The sequence below is a fragment of the Anomaloglossus baeobatrachus genome, chromosome 9, assembly GCF_048569485.1.
Source record: "Anomaloglossus baeobatrachus isolate aAnoBae1 chromosome 9, aAnoBae1.hap1, whole genome shotgun sequence".
In the NCBI taxonomy this organism is placed as follows: domain Eukaryota; kingdom Metazoa; phylum Chordata; class Amphibia; order Anura; family Aromobatidae; genus Anomaloglossus; species Anomaloglossus baeobatrachus.
This window is the reverse complement of record NC_134361.1, coordinates 79,535,714-79,551,535: the sequence shown is the minus strand read 5'-3', so window position 1 is coordinate 79,551,535 and position 15,822 is coordinate 79,535,714. Positions and strand designations below refer to the sequence as shown.

The following is a 15,822-nucleotide window of genomic DNA, read 5'->3' as shown; positions in this document are numbered from 1 at the left end:
TGTCTTGGCCAAAAATAGGTTCTGCCAAATGTTCGGTTGATTTATTATACAATTTCTTTTGCTTTTACAATTGTATTCCCTGCGCGGAAACATCAAAACCCACTTGGCTCGGTTTCCGGAATTTGTTAACTGTGTAAATGTGGCATTCTCTATTTGTAATGGGAATTTAACGCCTGGCTGTGTTTTATATCGGGTCCTGTCTTTGCAGTCGATTTTGGTGTGAGTGCCCAATTGGACAGAACGATAGGAAGAAGGAACACGTTTATTGGAACGCCGTACTGGATGGCACCTGAGGTCATCGCATGTGATGAGAATCCAGACTCAACTTATGACTATCGGGTGAGTTTTTGTAACAAGGCATATTTCACAGAGGAAGCGCAGTGGGATTATGTGAAAAAAGAAATTCTTTGTGTCATTAGTCATCTCCTATTCTGATAAACACTGGACTCACCAGACTTTCCTAAAGGAAGTATGCTGACTGTGTAAGAATCACTTCCTAATAGGTTACGGGGGAAGAGTTATTGTTGAAATGCTTTGTACACCCCCAGGAATTGGGAAAGCCAGCTGTCCACACAAATCTGCATTGTCCTGGACTTGCGTACGCTGGGTAGAATTTTGTAATATTCACTGGCCGTTGTGCAAGAAGAATATATGGGCCCTTTGCAACCTAAAAGCTCATTTGTCATGAATCAGTTTGACTCTGTTGTGGCAGAGCTGTATTTGTCACCTAGTCCTCCTGTCGGTGTTTCTCTGTGCTTGGCCGGTGGGTGGAGCCTATCCTGCCGTGCCTCATTCCCGGTATCACATCACTTTATCAGCATGTCTCCTCCATTGGTGCGGTGCCAATTATAGCCCTTCCCTGCAGCATGCGCTATTAGTCCCTGTAAGTGTTCCTGATTCTGCCCTGCTACCTCATCCGACCTCCCTAACTCCAGTCCTCCCCGTTCTGTCCGACCTCCCTGACTCCGGTCCCTTCCATTTTGTCTTACCTCCCGGTCTTCCTCTCCTGCTCCCTGTTTGTTTGAGCCATCCCTGCGTTCATCTCCTACTGCTTGCTCTCCTGGTTTCCGACCTCTGGCTAGCTCCTGACACTGACTCCGCCTACTCCCTTGTACTGCGTTACTTCCCGGCTCTGACCCTGCTTGTATGACGTCTCTCAGAAATTTATCTGTGATTGCTCCTGTGGGTCCATAGACCTGTTACCCACACCAGTGTTACAGCTCCCCCTAGTGGTGACTTCACATCATCAAAAAGCACAATTGCACCTACTGTGGAGGTAGAAATGGGTCCCCAACCTCTGGGCCACTGTGCGGCTGCAAAGGCTGCATCAATCATATGTCCGCCCCTGGTAATATTTCCTTGCTCTATTTTTAAACTGATTCACGTAAGTGAGAAGGAGTTTACAATACAATTGCATCTGCTCAAGAAATGGAAATAGTGGGAAAAGGAGGTCAGATCGGAATACATGTGTGGTCACCATAGCCAAAGATGGTGATTATAAGACCATGGGGATACATGAAAAAAATATATGCAAGAACCACTAAAGTCCCCAATAAGAGTGTGCTCAATGCTCAAAAGACTGCCAAAGCTGCTGTCAATTAATCATCATGAGGCTTCATATTTAGAACCAAAAAACCAAAGTATATTTTTAAGGCTGGATTTGCAAAACAAATCAAGCGGCTAAAGATCCTTGAATGCCACTACAGATTCACAGCATGCTGCAAGAGGAAGGTCGCATGGCGAATCACTAAGTAGACCACTAGTGGACACATATAGAAAAGGACCCCTGTGCAAGAACAATATGTGGGCCCTTTTCAATCCAATAACTCATCAAAATGCACAATTACAGCTACTTTGAAGATAGAAATGAGCCTCTCTTATCTCTTCGGCCCCTGTGCGCCTGCACAGGCTGCACTAATGATGTGTGCGCCCCTGAAGTAGTCTGACCTCGCCAAGGAATTGGCAAAAAAATCCAACTGGTTCTGACTCCTTGTGACTTGCTTGTCATGGTCGCAGTAACTTACAGGTGGCAATACGTTCATGTGCACCGTACAGGAAGATAGCAGCAGATTGCTTTCACGTGCATTGTGAGGGAGGTAGTAGTAGCAGATTGTGTTCACGTGCATTGTGAGGCAGGTAGTAGTAGCAGATTGCGTTCACGTGCATTGTGAGGGAGGTAGTAGTAGCAGATTGCGTTCACGTGCATTGTGAGGGAGGTAGTAGTAGCAGATTGCGTTCGCATGCATTGTGAGGGAGGTAGTAGTAGCAGATTGCATTCACGTGCATTGTGAGGGAGGTAGTAGTAGCAGATTGCGTTCACATGCATTGTGAGGGAGGTAGTAGTAGCAGATTGCTTTCACGTGCATTGTGAGGGAGGTAGTAGTAGCAGATTGCGTTCACGTGCATTGTGAGGGAGGTAGTAGTAGCAGATTGCTTTCACGTGCATTGTGAGGGAGGTAGTAGTAGCAGATTGTGTTCACGTGCATTGTGAGGGAGGTAGTAGTAGCAGATTGCATTCACGTGCATTGTGAGGGAGGTAGTAGTAGCAGATTGTGTTCACGTGCATTGTGAGGGAGGTAGTAGTAGCAGATTGCTTTCACATGCATTGTGAGGGAGGTAGTAGTAGCAGATTGTGTTCACGTGCATTGTGAGGGAGGTAGTAGTAGCAGATTGCTTTCACGTGCATTGTGAGGGAGGTAGTAGTAGCAGATTGCGTTCACGTGCATTGTGAGGGAGGTAGTAGTAGCAGATTGCGTTCACGTGCATTGTGAGGGAGGTAGTAGTAGCAGATTGCGTTCACATGCATTGTGAGGGAGGTAGTAGTAGCAGATTGCATTCACATGCATTGTGAGGGAGGTAGTAGTAGAAGATTGCATTCACGTGCATTGTGAGGGAGGTAGTAGTAGCAGATTGTGTTCACGTGCATTGTGAGGGAGGTAGTAGTAGCAGATTGCTTTCACGTGCATTGTGAGGGAGGTAGTAGCAGCAGATTGCTTTCACGTGCATTGTGAGGGAGGTAGTAGTAGAAGATTGCGTTCACATGCATTGTGAGGGAGGTAGTAGTAGCAGATTGCGTTCACGTGCATTGTGAGGGAGGTAGTAGTAGCAGATTGTGTTCACGTGTATTGTGAGGGATGTAGTAGTAGCAGATTGCGTTCACGTGCATTGTGAGGGTGGTAGTAGTAGCAGATTGCGTTCACGTGCATTGTGAGGGAGGTAGTAGTAGCAGATTGTGTTCACGTGCATTGTGAGGGAGGTAGTAGTAGCAGATTGCGTTCACGTGCATTGTGAGGGAAGTAGTAGTAGCAGATTGTGTTCACGTGCATTGTGAGGGAGGTAGTAGTAGCAGATTGCGTTCACGTGCATTGTGAGGGAGGTAGTAGTAGCAGATTGCGTTCACGTGCATTGTGAGGGATGTAGTAGTAGCAGATTGTGTTCACGTGCATTGTGAGGGAGGTAGTAGTAGCAGATTGCGTTCACGTGCATTGTGAGGGAGGTAGTAGTAGCAGATTGCATTCACGTGCATTGTGAGGGATGTAGTAGTAGCAGATTGCGTTCACGTGCATTGTGAGGGAGGTAGTAGTAGCATATTGCATTCACGTGCATTGTGAGGGAGGTAGTAGTAGCAGATTGTGTTCACGTGCATTGTGAGGGAGGTAGTAGTAGCAGATTGCGTTCACGTGCATTGTGAGGGAGGTAGTAGTAGCAGATTGCGTTCACGTGCATTGTGAGGGAGGTAGTAGTAGCAGATTGCATTCACGTACATTGTGAGGGAGGTAGTAGTAGCAGATTGCATTCACGTGCATTGTGAGGGAGGTAGTAGTAGCAGATTGCGTTCATGTGCATTGTGAGGGAGATAGTAGTAGCAGATTGTGTTCACGTGCATTGTGAGGGAGGTAGTAGTAGCAGATTGTGTTCACGTGCATTGTGAGGGAGGTAGTAGCAGATTGTGTTCACGTGCATTGTGAGGGAGGTAGTAGTAGCAGATTGCATTCACGTGCATTGTGAGGGAGGTAGTAGTAGCAGATTGTTTTCACGTGCATTGTGAGGGAGGTAGTAGTAGCAGATTGTGTTCACGTGCATTGTGAGGGAGGTAGTAGTAGCAGATTGCATTCACGTGCATTGTGAGGGAGGTAGTAGTAGCAGATTGTTTTCACGTGCATTGTGAGGGAGGTAGTAGTAGCAGATTGTTTTCACGTGCATTGTGAGGGAGGTAGTAGTAGCAGATTGTTTTCACGTGCATTGTGAGGGAGGTAGTAGTAGCAGATTGTGTTCACGTGCATTGTGAGGTAGGTAGTAGTAGCAGATTGCATTCACGTGCATTGTGAGGGAGGTAGTAGTAGCAGATTGTTTTCACGTGCATTGTGAGGGAGGTAGTAGTAGCAGATTGTTTTCACGTGCATTGTGAGGGATGTAGTAGTAGCAGATTGTGTTCACGTGCATTGTGAGGGAGGTAGTAGTAGCAGATTGCGTTCACGTGCATTGTGAGGGAGGTAGTAGTAGCAGATTGCATTCACGTGCATTGTGAGGGAGGTAGTAGTAGCAGATTGCATTCACGTGCATTGTGAGGGAGGTAGTAGTAGCAGATTGCATTCACGTGCATTGTGAGGGATGTAGTAGCAGATTGTGTTCACGTGCATTGTGAGGGAGGTAGTAGTAGCAGATTGTGTTCACGTGCATTGTGAGGGAGGTAATAGTAGCAGATTGTGTTCACGTGCATTGTGAGGGATGTAGTAGTAGCAGATTGTGTTCACGTGCATTGTGAGGGAGGTAGTAGCAGCAGATTGTGTTCACGTGCATTGTGAGGGAGGTAGTAGTAGCAGATTGCATTCACGTGCATTGTGAGGGAGGTAGTAGTAGCAGATTGCATTCACGTGCATTGTGAGGGATGTAGTAGTAGCAGATTGTGTTCACGTGCATTGTGAGGGAGGTAGTAGTAGCAGATTGTGTTCACGTGCATTGTGAGGGAGGTAGTAGTAGCAGATTGCATTCACGTGCATTGTGAGGGAGGTAGTAGTAGCAGATTGCGTTCACGTGCATTGTGAGGGAGGTAGTAGTAGCAGATTGCGTTCACGTGCATTGTGAGGGAGGTAGTAGTAGCAGGCAGAAACCTTTCACCAATCCACCTGTGTCGCGTCCAAAACCGCCTTATATCCTCAGCCTGTCGGACAAACCTGGAGATTATACTGTTTCTCTACAGACGCACAAATATCTACTAATCCGTATGGCAAAGTGATAAAATATGATTTTTATTCATATTTTTTATAATTATGTTCTAAATATAAATGTATTTAATTATTTTAAAGCAAGAGTGGAGGTTGGATTCTCCCATCCGTCTTCCCCAAATAAGCACCTGACAGGTTCCTTTATTGATCATGCAAATTAGTGTGTGCCAAGTCATGTCCTGTAAAAATCTGGACTGCCAGCCTGGCTTGTTGCCCCTCCTGACAATTAGCACCTGGAGCACATTCCCTGCCAACCCTCTTTTTAGCTCTTCACGCAATACACTCAGGGGCGTATTAAGAGTAGCCACGGCCCTGAGCAGTTTAGAAGCAAGGGCCCCCGAGCCTCTATGTATCATGTGACATGTCACACAATGCCCTTGATAAAGCATGCGATAGGTCATGTGATTAACGCACAGGTGCACATCTGGAGACATAAATTGAGAAAGAGCGCTGCACTAATTTCTTTCCCTTATGTACAACGCTATACGTAACATGGCACTATACATAATAGAGCAGGGGCCACAAAACTTGCTGGGGTGGGCTGAACCAAAAGGCTGAAATTAATTCTGATCAATATTAATATAAACATGTTAATTATCAGTATTATGGTATATTAATATTAGTTGCATCCCTTATTATTGAGCAGAATTAAGTATGCTAGGACCAATATATATACAGTATGAGCCCTCACATAGACCCCTATATACAGTATGAGCCCTCACACAGCCCTCCTGTATACAGCATAAGCCCCCATATAGCCTCTTATATATAGCAGCAGCCCCCACACATCCTCCTATATAAAGCAGCAGCCCCCACATAGCTTTCTATATACAGCAACAGCCCCTACATAGCCTCCTCTATATAGAATGAGCACCTACATAGCTTCCTACACACAGCATGAGTCCACATATAGCTTTCTGCAAACAGTGTGAGCCAGCACAGATGCCCCTATATACAATATGAGCTCCTATATAGCTTCCTATAAACAGCATGAGCCCCCACATAGCCTCCTATATATGGCATGAGTGTCATGATCCAGGACCGGTATTCTCCGCTCCAGAGTTTCCTAGACCCGGCCTGGTCATGTCAGGGGTTAACTCCCACCAGCCTTGTTCTGGTTTCAGGAGATACTGTATCTGGTCCCTGAACCTGTATTTCTGTGCTGGTTATAGTTTTGCTCTGCAGCCTGTGACTGGCTCTGGTGAGATTTCCTGTTTGATCTGACTCCTTGATATTGTGCCCTGACCGGTACCCTCCCCCGTTCGTCAGTCTGTCCCAGTCCCAGACTTCCCGCTCCCGTCAGTTGTTTTTCCATCCTGGATCACTCTCCCGTGTTTGTGTCTCCTCATTCTCCAGACTTGTCTTCTGTTCGCTATGTCCTTTGTGTTTATCTCTGCATACCTGATCTCTAGGCTTCCAACTTCGATTCTGTTTTCTGACCTGATTTTGATCCTCCTTTTGCAGTGACTTGACTTTCCTGGCTAGCCCCTGAGTGCTTGACTACTCTATTGCCCCCTGATGGTCCGTCTGTGAACTGCCTGCTGAAGCTACTCTGCTGGACTTGTGGGGAATACGCTGTACTAAGTCTTATCAGCCTTTTGTACAGCGTGACAATGACTCCCCATATAGCCTCTATACACAGTATGAACCCCCAAACTTCCAATACACATATAAAAAACCCCATAAAAACACATACTCACCTTGCTTCCATTTCCCTGGAGCTCCATGTCTTCTTGATGTAGGCGTGTACATGTTGGCATTGGCTGCTGATGTCATTGTGCCAACGACTTGACCTCCCCTAGTAGCGGCACTGTCATTCTGTATTACCGGCAGTGAAGTTCCAGGAAAGCTCCCTGACCGTAGATGTGCACTGGGGCAACAGGAGGGGGGCGAATATATGTTGCAGCACATAAATTATAATGCGGGCGATCTGGCCATGGGCTACCCCAGAGCTTCGGGCTCCAGGCAATAGCCTAGATTGACCTCATTATATTCCGACTATGAATGCACTATAGCTTAATCCAGTGGCAATAAGTAAGATTGGTGTCATCAACTCTCTCATTGTAAATGTTTTTTGTACATTTGTGCATTTTTTTTTAGAATAATTTTAATAAGTTAAATTTTAGCAGAACAGTTTGTAGAAAGGCAATTTTAGGCATTAGCATCGCATAAATGAACTTATGAGAGAATCGGTATATGATATGGCTGTATCACTGAAGTTACATGTAATGATATAGATATAGATAGTTCTGCTTTGAAACTATCATTGTGCTTTTTTCCCCCACAGAGTGATCTCTGGTCTTTGGGAATTACAGCCATAGAGATGGCAGAAGGAGCTCCACGTAAGTAGGACACAGTCATCCTTGAGATTTTACACAACCTCCTAGATATTGCTCTAATATTAGCAGCACATTTCTTGAAAGGTTCAAAGTTATTCAACATGTTAAGGTGAAAGTAAAATTCAATGTTATTCTATGGAACGGAGGATAAGCATTTATTCAGCGTTCTGTCCACATGAAGGTATAAAATAATGGCCAACAAATAATACCATGTCCTTTTTTCAAAAAACAATTGGAATGCTAAACCTTAGGGTTAGGGCGGCTTTGCACACTACGACATCGCAGGTGCAATGTCGGTGGGGTCAAATCGAAAGTGACGCACATCCGGCGTCACTTGCGATGTCGTAGTGTGTAAATCCTAGATGATACGAGCGCAAAAGCGTCGTTATCGTATCATCGGTGCAGGCTCCGACATTTCCATAATGCCGGTGCTGCGACAGGTACGATGTTGTTCCTCGTTCCTACGGCAGCACACATCGCTGTGTATGAAGCTGCAGGAGCGAGGAACATCTCCTACCTGCCGCCGGCCACAATGCGGAAGGAAGGAGATGGGCGGGATGTTTACATCCTGCTCATCTCCGCCCCTCCGCCGCTATTGGCCGCCTGCCGTGTGACATCGCTATGACGCCGCACGACCCGCCCCCTTAGGAAGGAGGTGGTTCGCCGGCCAGAGCGACGGTCGCAGGGCAGGTGAGTGCATGTGAAGCTGGCGTAGCGATAATGTTCGCTACACCAGCTATCACAAGATATCGTACCTGCGACGGGGCGGGGACTATCGCATGCGACATCTCAGCATCGGCTTGCGATGTCGCAACGTGCAAAGCCCGCCTTAGAGAAAAATGTAGTAATGCTGATCTTACTGATCCACAGCTGCTCCCTTATTTTCCGGGTCCCTCCTCCTACTATAGTAATGAAACGAGGAAAGAGACCTGTAACAAGGGCAGCCAATCACTGACACATCACCACTAGAGATAATCGAATACCTTAAATATTCGGCTATTCCCATATTTGACGAATAGATCGCCGCTATTCGACTATTTGCGAATATTCAATGCGCAATATAAGTCTATGGGAGACTTGAATAACAACTATTCGGGCTTCCCATAGACTTACATTGTGCATCGAATATTCACATAGCTGCGACCTATTCGTCGAATATTCGCGAAGCCGAATATTAACGAATATTTGTGATATTCGATCATCCCTAATCACCGCTGCAGTCAGTGATTGGCAGCAGTGGTGACATGTCCATATTAAGGCAGGGGATTGGTAAGAAGAGTAATACTTTTGTTATTCTTTATCATTCCAACTGTTTTTTATATATACCGTAGATGGCTGGATAACCCATTTAACATTCTGGCTAGCAACAGTGGCCACTACGAAGAACTTATTATACATTGTTTGTAATATTCTGATAAATACATTAGAGAAACATGGTAAACGTGGATCCTTAAATGCTATTTTGTCTAATTGCATTAAAACTGACAAGTCTATAAAGAAATCCACCCTTCAGTTTCTTCAGCTCATTCATTATGGAAAATGTCTTTGACAAAACAGATCCAGTTATGTACTTATATATATTATATCTATCTATATATATAATTGCATTATTCTGTCTGTCTGTCTGTCTGTCATGCTCCAAAATTGTGTCCTTACGGTGACACAAAGCTGATTGGCCGCTGGGCTCGCCATGGCCCCGCCCCCCCACACGGATTGGCCTCTCGCCCCGGCTCTCTGCAGGCCCCGTCCCCCTCACGCAATGCACGCTCGCTCTGGCCCAACTGACACGGAGCTCCGACTCCCAGGTGAGTACACACACACACACATCAGATCACACTCACTCTCACACACACCTCACACATCACATCCACACACTCACAACATCCTGGGATATCGCTTGCTTCTACACCGGCTCCGTCACGATCCCAGCAGCGCCAGACATAACCTTGCGATGCTGGGATCTTGACGGAGCCCGTGAACGCTGGTAACCATTATACACATCGGGTAACTAAGGTCCCTTAGTTACCCCATGTGTATCATAGTTACCAGTGTACACCGGCTCCCGGTACACATGTGCAGGGAGCCGGCATTATACTCCTCTCCCCCCAGGACTACTCCTCCTATTACAGTCCTCCTATTATACTCCTCTCTGAGTATAATAGGAGAACTATTATAGCATGGGGGATGTAGCACGATGGGGTGCGCAGCATGGGGGATGTAGCACGATGGGGAGTGTGCAGCATGGGGGATGTAGCACGATGGGGGGTGCGCAGCATGGGGGATGGAGCACGATGGGGGGTGCGCAGCATGGGGGATGGAGCACGATGGGGGGTGCGCAGAATGGGGGATGGAGCACGATGGGGGGTGCACAGCATGGGGGATGGAGCACGATGGGGGGTGCACAGCATGGGGGATGTAGCACGATGGGGAGTGCGCAGCATGGGGGATGTAGCACAATGGGGAGTGCGCAGCATGGGGGATGTAGCACGATGGGGAGTGCGCAGCATGGGGGATGTAGCACGATGGGGAGTGCGCAGCATGGGGGATGTAGCACAATGGGGAGTGCGCAGCATGGGGGATGTAGCACGATGGGGAGGTGCGCAGCATGGGGGATGTAGCACGATGGGGAGGTGCGCAGCATGGGGGATGTAGCACGATGGGGAGTGCGCAGCATGGGGGATGTAGCACGATGGGGAGTGCGCAGCATGGCGGATGGAGCACGATGGCGGGTGCGCAGCATGGGGGATGTAGCACGATGGGGAGTGCGCAGCATGGGGGATGTAGCACGATGGGGGATGTAGCACGATGGGGGGTGTGCAGCATGGGGGATGTAGCACGATGGGGAGTGCGCAGCATGGGGGATGTAGCACGATGGGGAGTGCGCAGCATGGGGGATGTAGCACGATGGGGAGTGCTCAGCATGGCGGATGTAGCACGATGGGGAGTGCGCAGCATGGTGGATGGAGCAGCATGGGGGATGTAGCACGATGGGGAGTGCGCAGCATGGGGGATGTAGCACGATGGGGAGTGCGCAGCATGGGGGATGTAGCACGATGGGGAGTGTGCAGCATGGGGGATGTAGCACGATGGGGAGTGCGCAGCATGGGGGATGTAGCACGATGGGGAGTGCGCAGCATGGGGGATGTAGCACGATGGGGAGTGCGCAGCATGGGGGATGTAGCACGATGGGGAGTGCGCAGCATGGGGGATGTAGCAAGATGGGGAGTGCGCAGCATGGGGGATGTAGCACGATGGGGAGTGCGCAGCATGGGGGATGTAGCACGATGGGGAGGTGCGCAGCATGGGGGATGTAGCACGATGGGGAGTGCGCAGCATGGGGGATGTAGCACGATGGGGAGTGCGCAGCATGGGGGATGTAGCACGATGGGGAGTGCGCAGCATGGAGGATGGAGCACGATGGGGAGTGCGCAGCATGGAGAATGGAGCACGATGGGGAGTGCGCAGCATGGGGGATGGAGCACGATGGGGGGTGCGCAGCATGGGGGATGGAGCACGATGGGAGGTGCACACCTCCCCCCAACACACACACACACACACACACACAGGCAACGCTGCACACACACAACACCCAACACACAAACACCGCGGCATACATAAATATACGCACATACCGCACAACACACACATTGCACAAAACATACCTCCCCCCAAAACACACCACACCCACACAAACCGCGCAACACACACACACACAAACGCGACAGACACACAGCGCTCCACAAACAACGCAACACACATACAACACCGCTCTCACCCCCCGCCACACCTAGACAACACCCAGAACATGTACAGCGCCCTACACAAACACTTGGTAACTACACACAACAACATATATATATATATATATATATATATATATATATATATATATATATATATATCTATATCTCTATCTATATCTATATATCTATATCAAAAATCATACATGAACTACACAATACGTAAATTCTAGAATACCCGATGCGTAGAATTGGGCCACCTTCTAGTTTTATATATATATATATATATATATATACGGTACATATATATTATATATATATATATATATATATATATATTACTAGCTGTAGTACCCCACATTGCCCGGGATTTTAGCTAAGCCTCTCTCTCTCTCTCTCTTTCTGTGTCTATCTCACTCTCCCTTTTTTGATCTCTGTCTCTCTCCTACCCTCCTACTCTTCCCATTCTCCTACTCTCCCTCTCCCCTCTCCCACTATCCCTCTGTCTCTCTCCCATTGTCCCTCTCCCCTACTCTCCCTCTGTCTCTCTCCCATTGTCCCTCCCTCCCACTCTCCCTCTGTCTCTCTCCCAATGTCCCTCCCTCCCACTCTCCCTCTGTCTCTCTCCCATTGTCCCTCCCTCCCACTCTCCCTCTGTCTCTCTCCCATTGTCCCTCTCCCCTACTCTCCCTCTGTCTCTCTCCCATTGTCCCTCTCCCCTACTCTCCCTCTGTCTCTCTCCCATTGTCCCTCCCTCCCACTCTCCCTCTGTCTCTCTCCCAATGTCCCTCCCTCACACTCTCCCTCTGTCTCTCTCCCATTGTCCCTCCCTCCCACTCTCCCTCTGTCTCTCTCCCATTGTCCCTCTCCCCTACTCTCCCTCTGTCTCTCTCCCATTGTCCCTCCCTCCCACTCTCCCTCTGTCTCTCTCCCATTGTCCCTCCCTCCCACTCTCCCTCTGTCTCTCTCCCATTGTCCCTCCCTCCCACTCTCCCTCTGTCTCTTTCCCATTGTCCCTCCCTCCCACTCTCCTTCTGTCTCTCTCCCATTGTCCCTCTCTCTCACCTCCCTCTCTTTCCTTCTATCCTACTGCCCTTCCCTTCTACTCTCGCTCACCCTCTTTCTCTCTCCCACTCTCCTTTCTCCCATTCTCTTTCTCACCACCAAAATCATATTAACTGACACATAAGCTTCTTATACTAAGGATGCCTTCGTTGCCTATAGCAACCAATCACACCTGATATTAATGACCTGTAGCAAAATAGAAGCAGTGCTGTGATTGTTTGTTATAGGCCACCTGATAAATATCCAGGCTAAATGTAAAAACAGCCAATATATTACCTCACACATCCATACAGTAAGAAAGCTTTTTTTTGGGTATATAACTGTAAAGCTCTGGTTTAAAATTTCCCCTAAAAAAATGGTCTATGATGTTCCCTGCGTCCCTGAGGTAGCTGAGCAAAATCTTGTGATTATAAATGTGACTGTGCAGATTCCTTTAGCGGATATATATATATATATATATACATATATATATATATACACACACACACGAGGGGCTGCTGATAAGTCTTTGGCTTTGTGATTTTTTTGTTTCTATGGCAATGAACGTTACATCACATGAAAGCCTTATGTGTCTAATATGTTTTCAATATTTTGTGTTTGTTGCTTATGGCAACAGTGTTCTACGCACACAGGAAAACAAAATGGTGAAGTCTAATGCGATATTCACAGCAACTGAGAGCAGAGGAGAAATTAAATTCTTGTTTCTGCTAGGAAAGTCTGCGAAGGCTATTCATGGTGATATCTCGCAGACGTTGGGGGATCAATGCCCTTCATATTCCACAGTTAAGAACTGGGTTGCCAAATTTAAAACGGGCCACCTCAGCACCAATGATGAGGAACGTCCTGGACGCCCAAGAGTGCTTGTTGTTCCAGAGATCGTCGATGCTATACATAACCTCATACTGAAGAATCCACGAATTTCAGCTAAAGTAATAGCAGACATCATGGAGATTTCCCGTGAACATGTTTGTGTCATTATCCATGAACAGTTGGACACGAAGAAGCTATCTGCAAAGTAGGTCCCCAAATGTTTGATAACAGTCAGAGAAACATGTGAGTGAAAACTTCCGGTCCATTTGTCAGCATTTCCGGACTGATAAGAACTTCCTGGATCGACCGGTCACTATGGATGAGACCTGGATTTATTTGCATGACTCTGAAAACAAGGAGCAGTCAAAAGAGTGGAGGCACAGTGGTTCTCCTCATCCAAATAAGTTTAGGGTGCAAAAATCAGCCACCTAGGTGATGACGTCTGTGTTCTGGCATAAGGAGGGCGTGCTGCTAGTGGATTACCTTCAAAAGGGTTCCACCATCAATGCAAAGTATTACAATGAACTTTTGGACCAATTGAAGGCAGCTCTGAAGGCCAAAAGGTGCGGCAAGCTGTCCAAAGAAATTTTGTTCCTGCAAGACAACGCCTCCACTCACACTGCATTAGTGACCATGGCAAAACTGGCAAAGCTGGGCTTCCAGCTAGTTGACCACCCACCTTATTCACTAGATCTAGCTCCCTCCGACTATCATCTGTTTTCAAACCTGAAACACCTTAAGGGTACCAAATTTCACACCATCTCTGATGCCATGGCTGCTATGGATGCCTGGTATGAGGCACAACCAAAATCCTTCTTTTTGCTCGGGTTACAGAACTTGGAATACAGATATAAGAAGTGTGTTGACATCAGTTGAAATGTGACGCCCCTGGATTATCAGGTCGTCACAGAGTAATGTACAATCTGTTCTCCCGTGCAATATCCACATCCTTGTTGGTTATGGGTCCCTAACTACATGGTGTTAATTAAAATCCTAGGTACCAGTGGACGGCCTGAGTGGAATAGGGTTGCCCACTTTGAGGGTTGGTAAGGGGAGGTCAGGAGTGTCAGGAGTAGTGAGAAGTAGTTTGGAAGTGAAGGAGAGAGGAGGTCAGGAGCAGGGCTCCGGAGCAGTTACCTAGGTGGCAGACGGTGGTCTGGGCCTAGAAGGAGCTGGACCCCCGGTCGCAGGGGATCGTGGAAAGGGGCACGGAACTGTCGAGGAGGACAGCCGGCAGCCTTGCACTATCACCGCGCTGGGACCAGGGCACGACGGGGCACGTGGACACTAGGTCAGGGAGTAGCTTCAGGCAACCTGACAATTGACCCGACGAGAACAGAGTCTTCAAGATCCGCTCTCCACCCGCTCCAGAATCGGGGTACTAGCGCAACGAGGGGGATAGGACTTTCCACTCAAACGGTCCAGAAAATCCCAAGCGTGAACCCTGAGAATAAGCTCCCCAAAGTGGGGAGCGGGATCCGACTAGTTCCATACTACCGGGACCAACAGAGAAGTAAACTTAGTGCCAGGAGGCAGGTCTCAGATCACCAGGCAACACCATTGGGGACGGGACCCAAACTAGCTCCCCTCAGCGGCAGCGGTATCCAGAACTTTGGTTTATCCACTTGTCGGTGTCAGCTTTATGGACTGAGTGAGTACGCAAGTGACCCCCTTTGCACCCAACGGCACTCCCCGAACACCATCACCGAGACCCGATGCATTCCCCCTACCCGTGGAGGGTTCTAACACCTGGCTGCCCCACTCCATCGCCCCCGGGTACTCCCAACTGCAGCGGTGGTACTCCCCATTACCACACACCACGGGTGGCGTCACGAACTCTAAACACAATCCCCTATAAATACCCTCTTCAATTGAGTGGCCGCACGACCCCCGGGTCCGGAAACCCATTGAGCCACTGCGGATCCGAGCAGCTTGGCTGCTGGCACGTAGGCGGCACACCTCGGATGTGGAATAAATGTAAAGTTTCATCATCCTATTTCGTTTCTTTCTGGGTAAAGAATAAGAGTTATCACCAGCCCCTCTTTTAAATACACACATACAGTATAATATATATACACACATATATGAATATACATACACATATATATATATATATATATATATATATATATATATATATATATATATATGTGTTTGTTGTACGGAGGCCTAGTTTAGATATCTTTTTCACCTTACATTATTTTGACATTTACTTTTAACAAACTGCGACATAAAGAAATTAACTACAAAATAATTAGTCATTACCAGCACAGCTTGATCATCCTGTAGGATAAGATATAGACGTTTTTGGCAGCAAGTACATCTCCGACAGTTCAGTAATGTATGTTTCAACATTTAAATTACAAAAAGGGACAATCTAGCCGGCTGTCCTCGGAACGGTCCTTGGAGATAATACTTAAATGTCAAAACATTTAATCCAAACATTTTTCATTTGAACTAAATTGTGACATTTCTAAAATGTCCTTCTGGGATATCCAGTGCTCCGCTGACTGTTGATGCCATGATGGATTTTACGCTTTCTGAAAAAAAAGCTGCTCCATTGACGGTAAAAGACAGTTTTTAAGATTGGCTGTGAAAAGTGCTTTTTTTTCTTTTTTTATATAAATATAAGAACATCAGAAA

General features: G+C 47.4%; 1 protein-coding gene across 1 annotated transcript in view; it reads left to right on the top strand.

The window, feature by feature from the left end:
- NRK (Nik related kinase) overlaps nucleotides 1–15,822 on the top strand; it is a 432,773-nt gene that overhangs the window by 157,227 nt on the left and 259,724 nt on the right. The window contains exons 7-8 of the mRNA XM_075323819.1: nucleotides 209–339; nucleotides 7,513–7,567. Of these exons, the coding sequence (XP_075179934.1) occupies nucleotides 209–339; nucleotides 7,513–7,567 (186 nt within the window). The remainder of the gene's footprint in view (nucleotides 1–208; nucleotides 340–7,512; nucleotides 7,568–15,822) is intronic.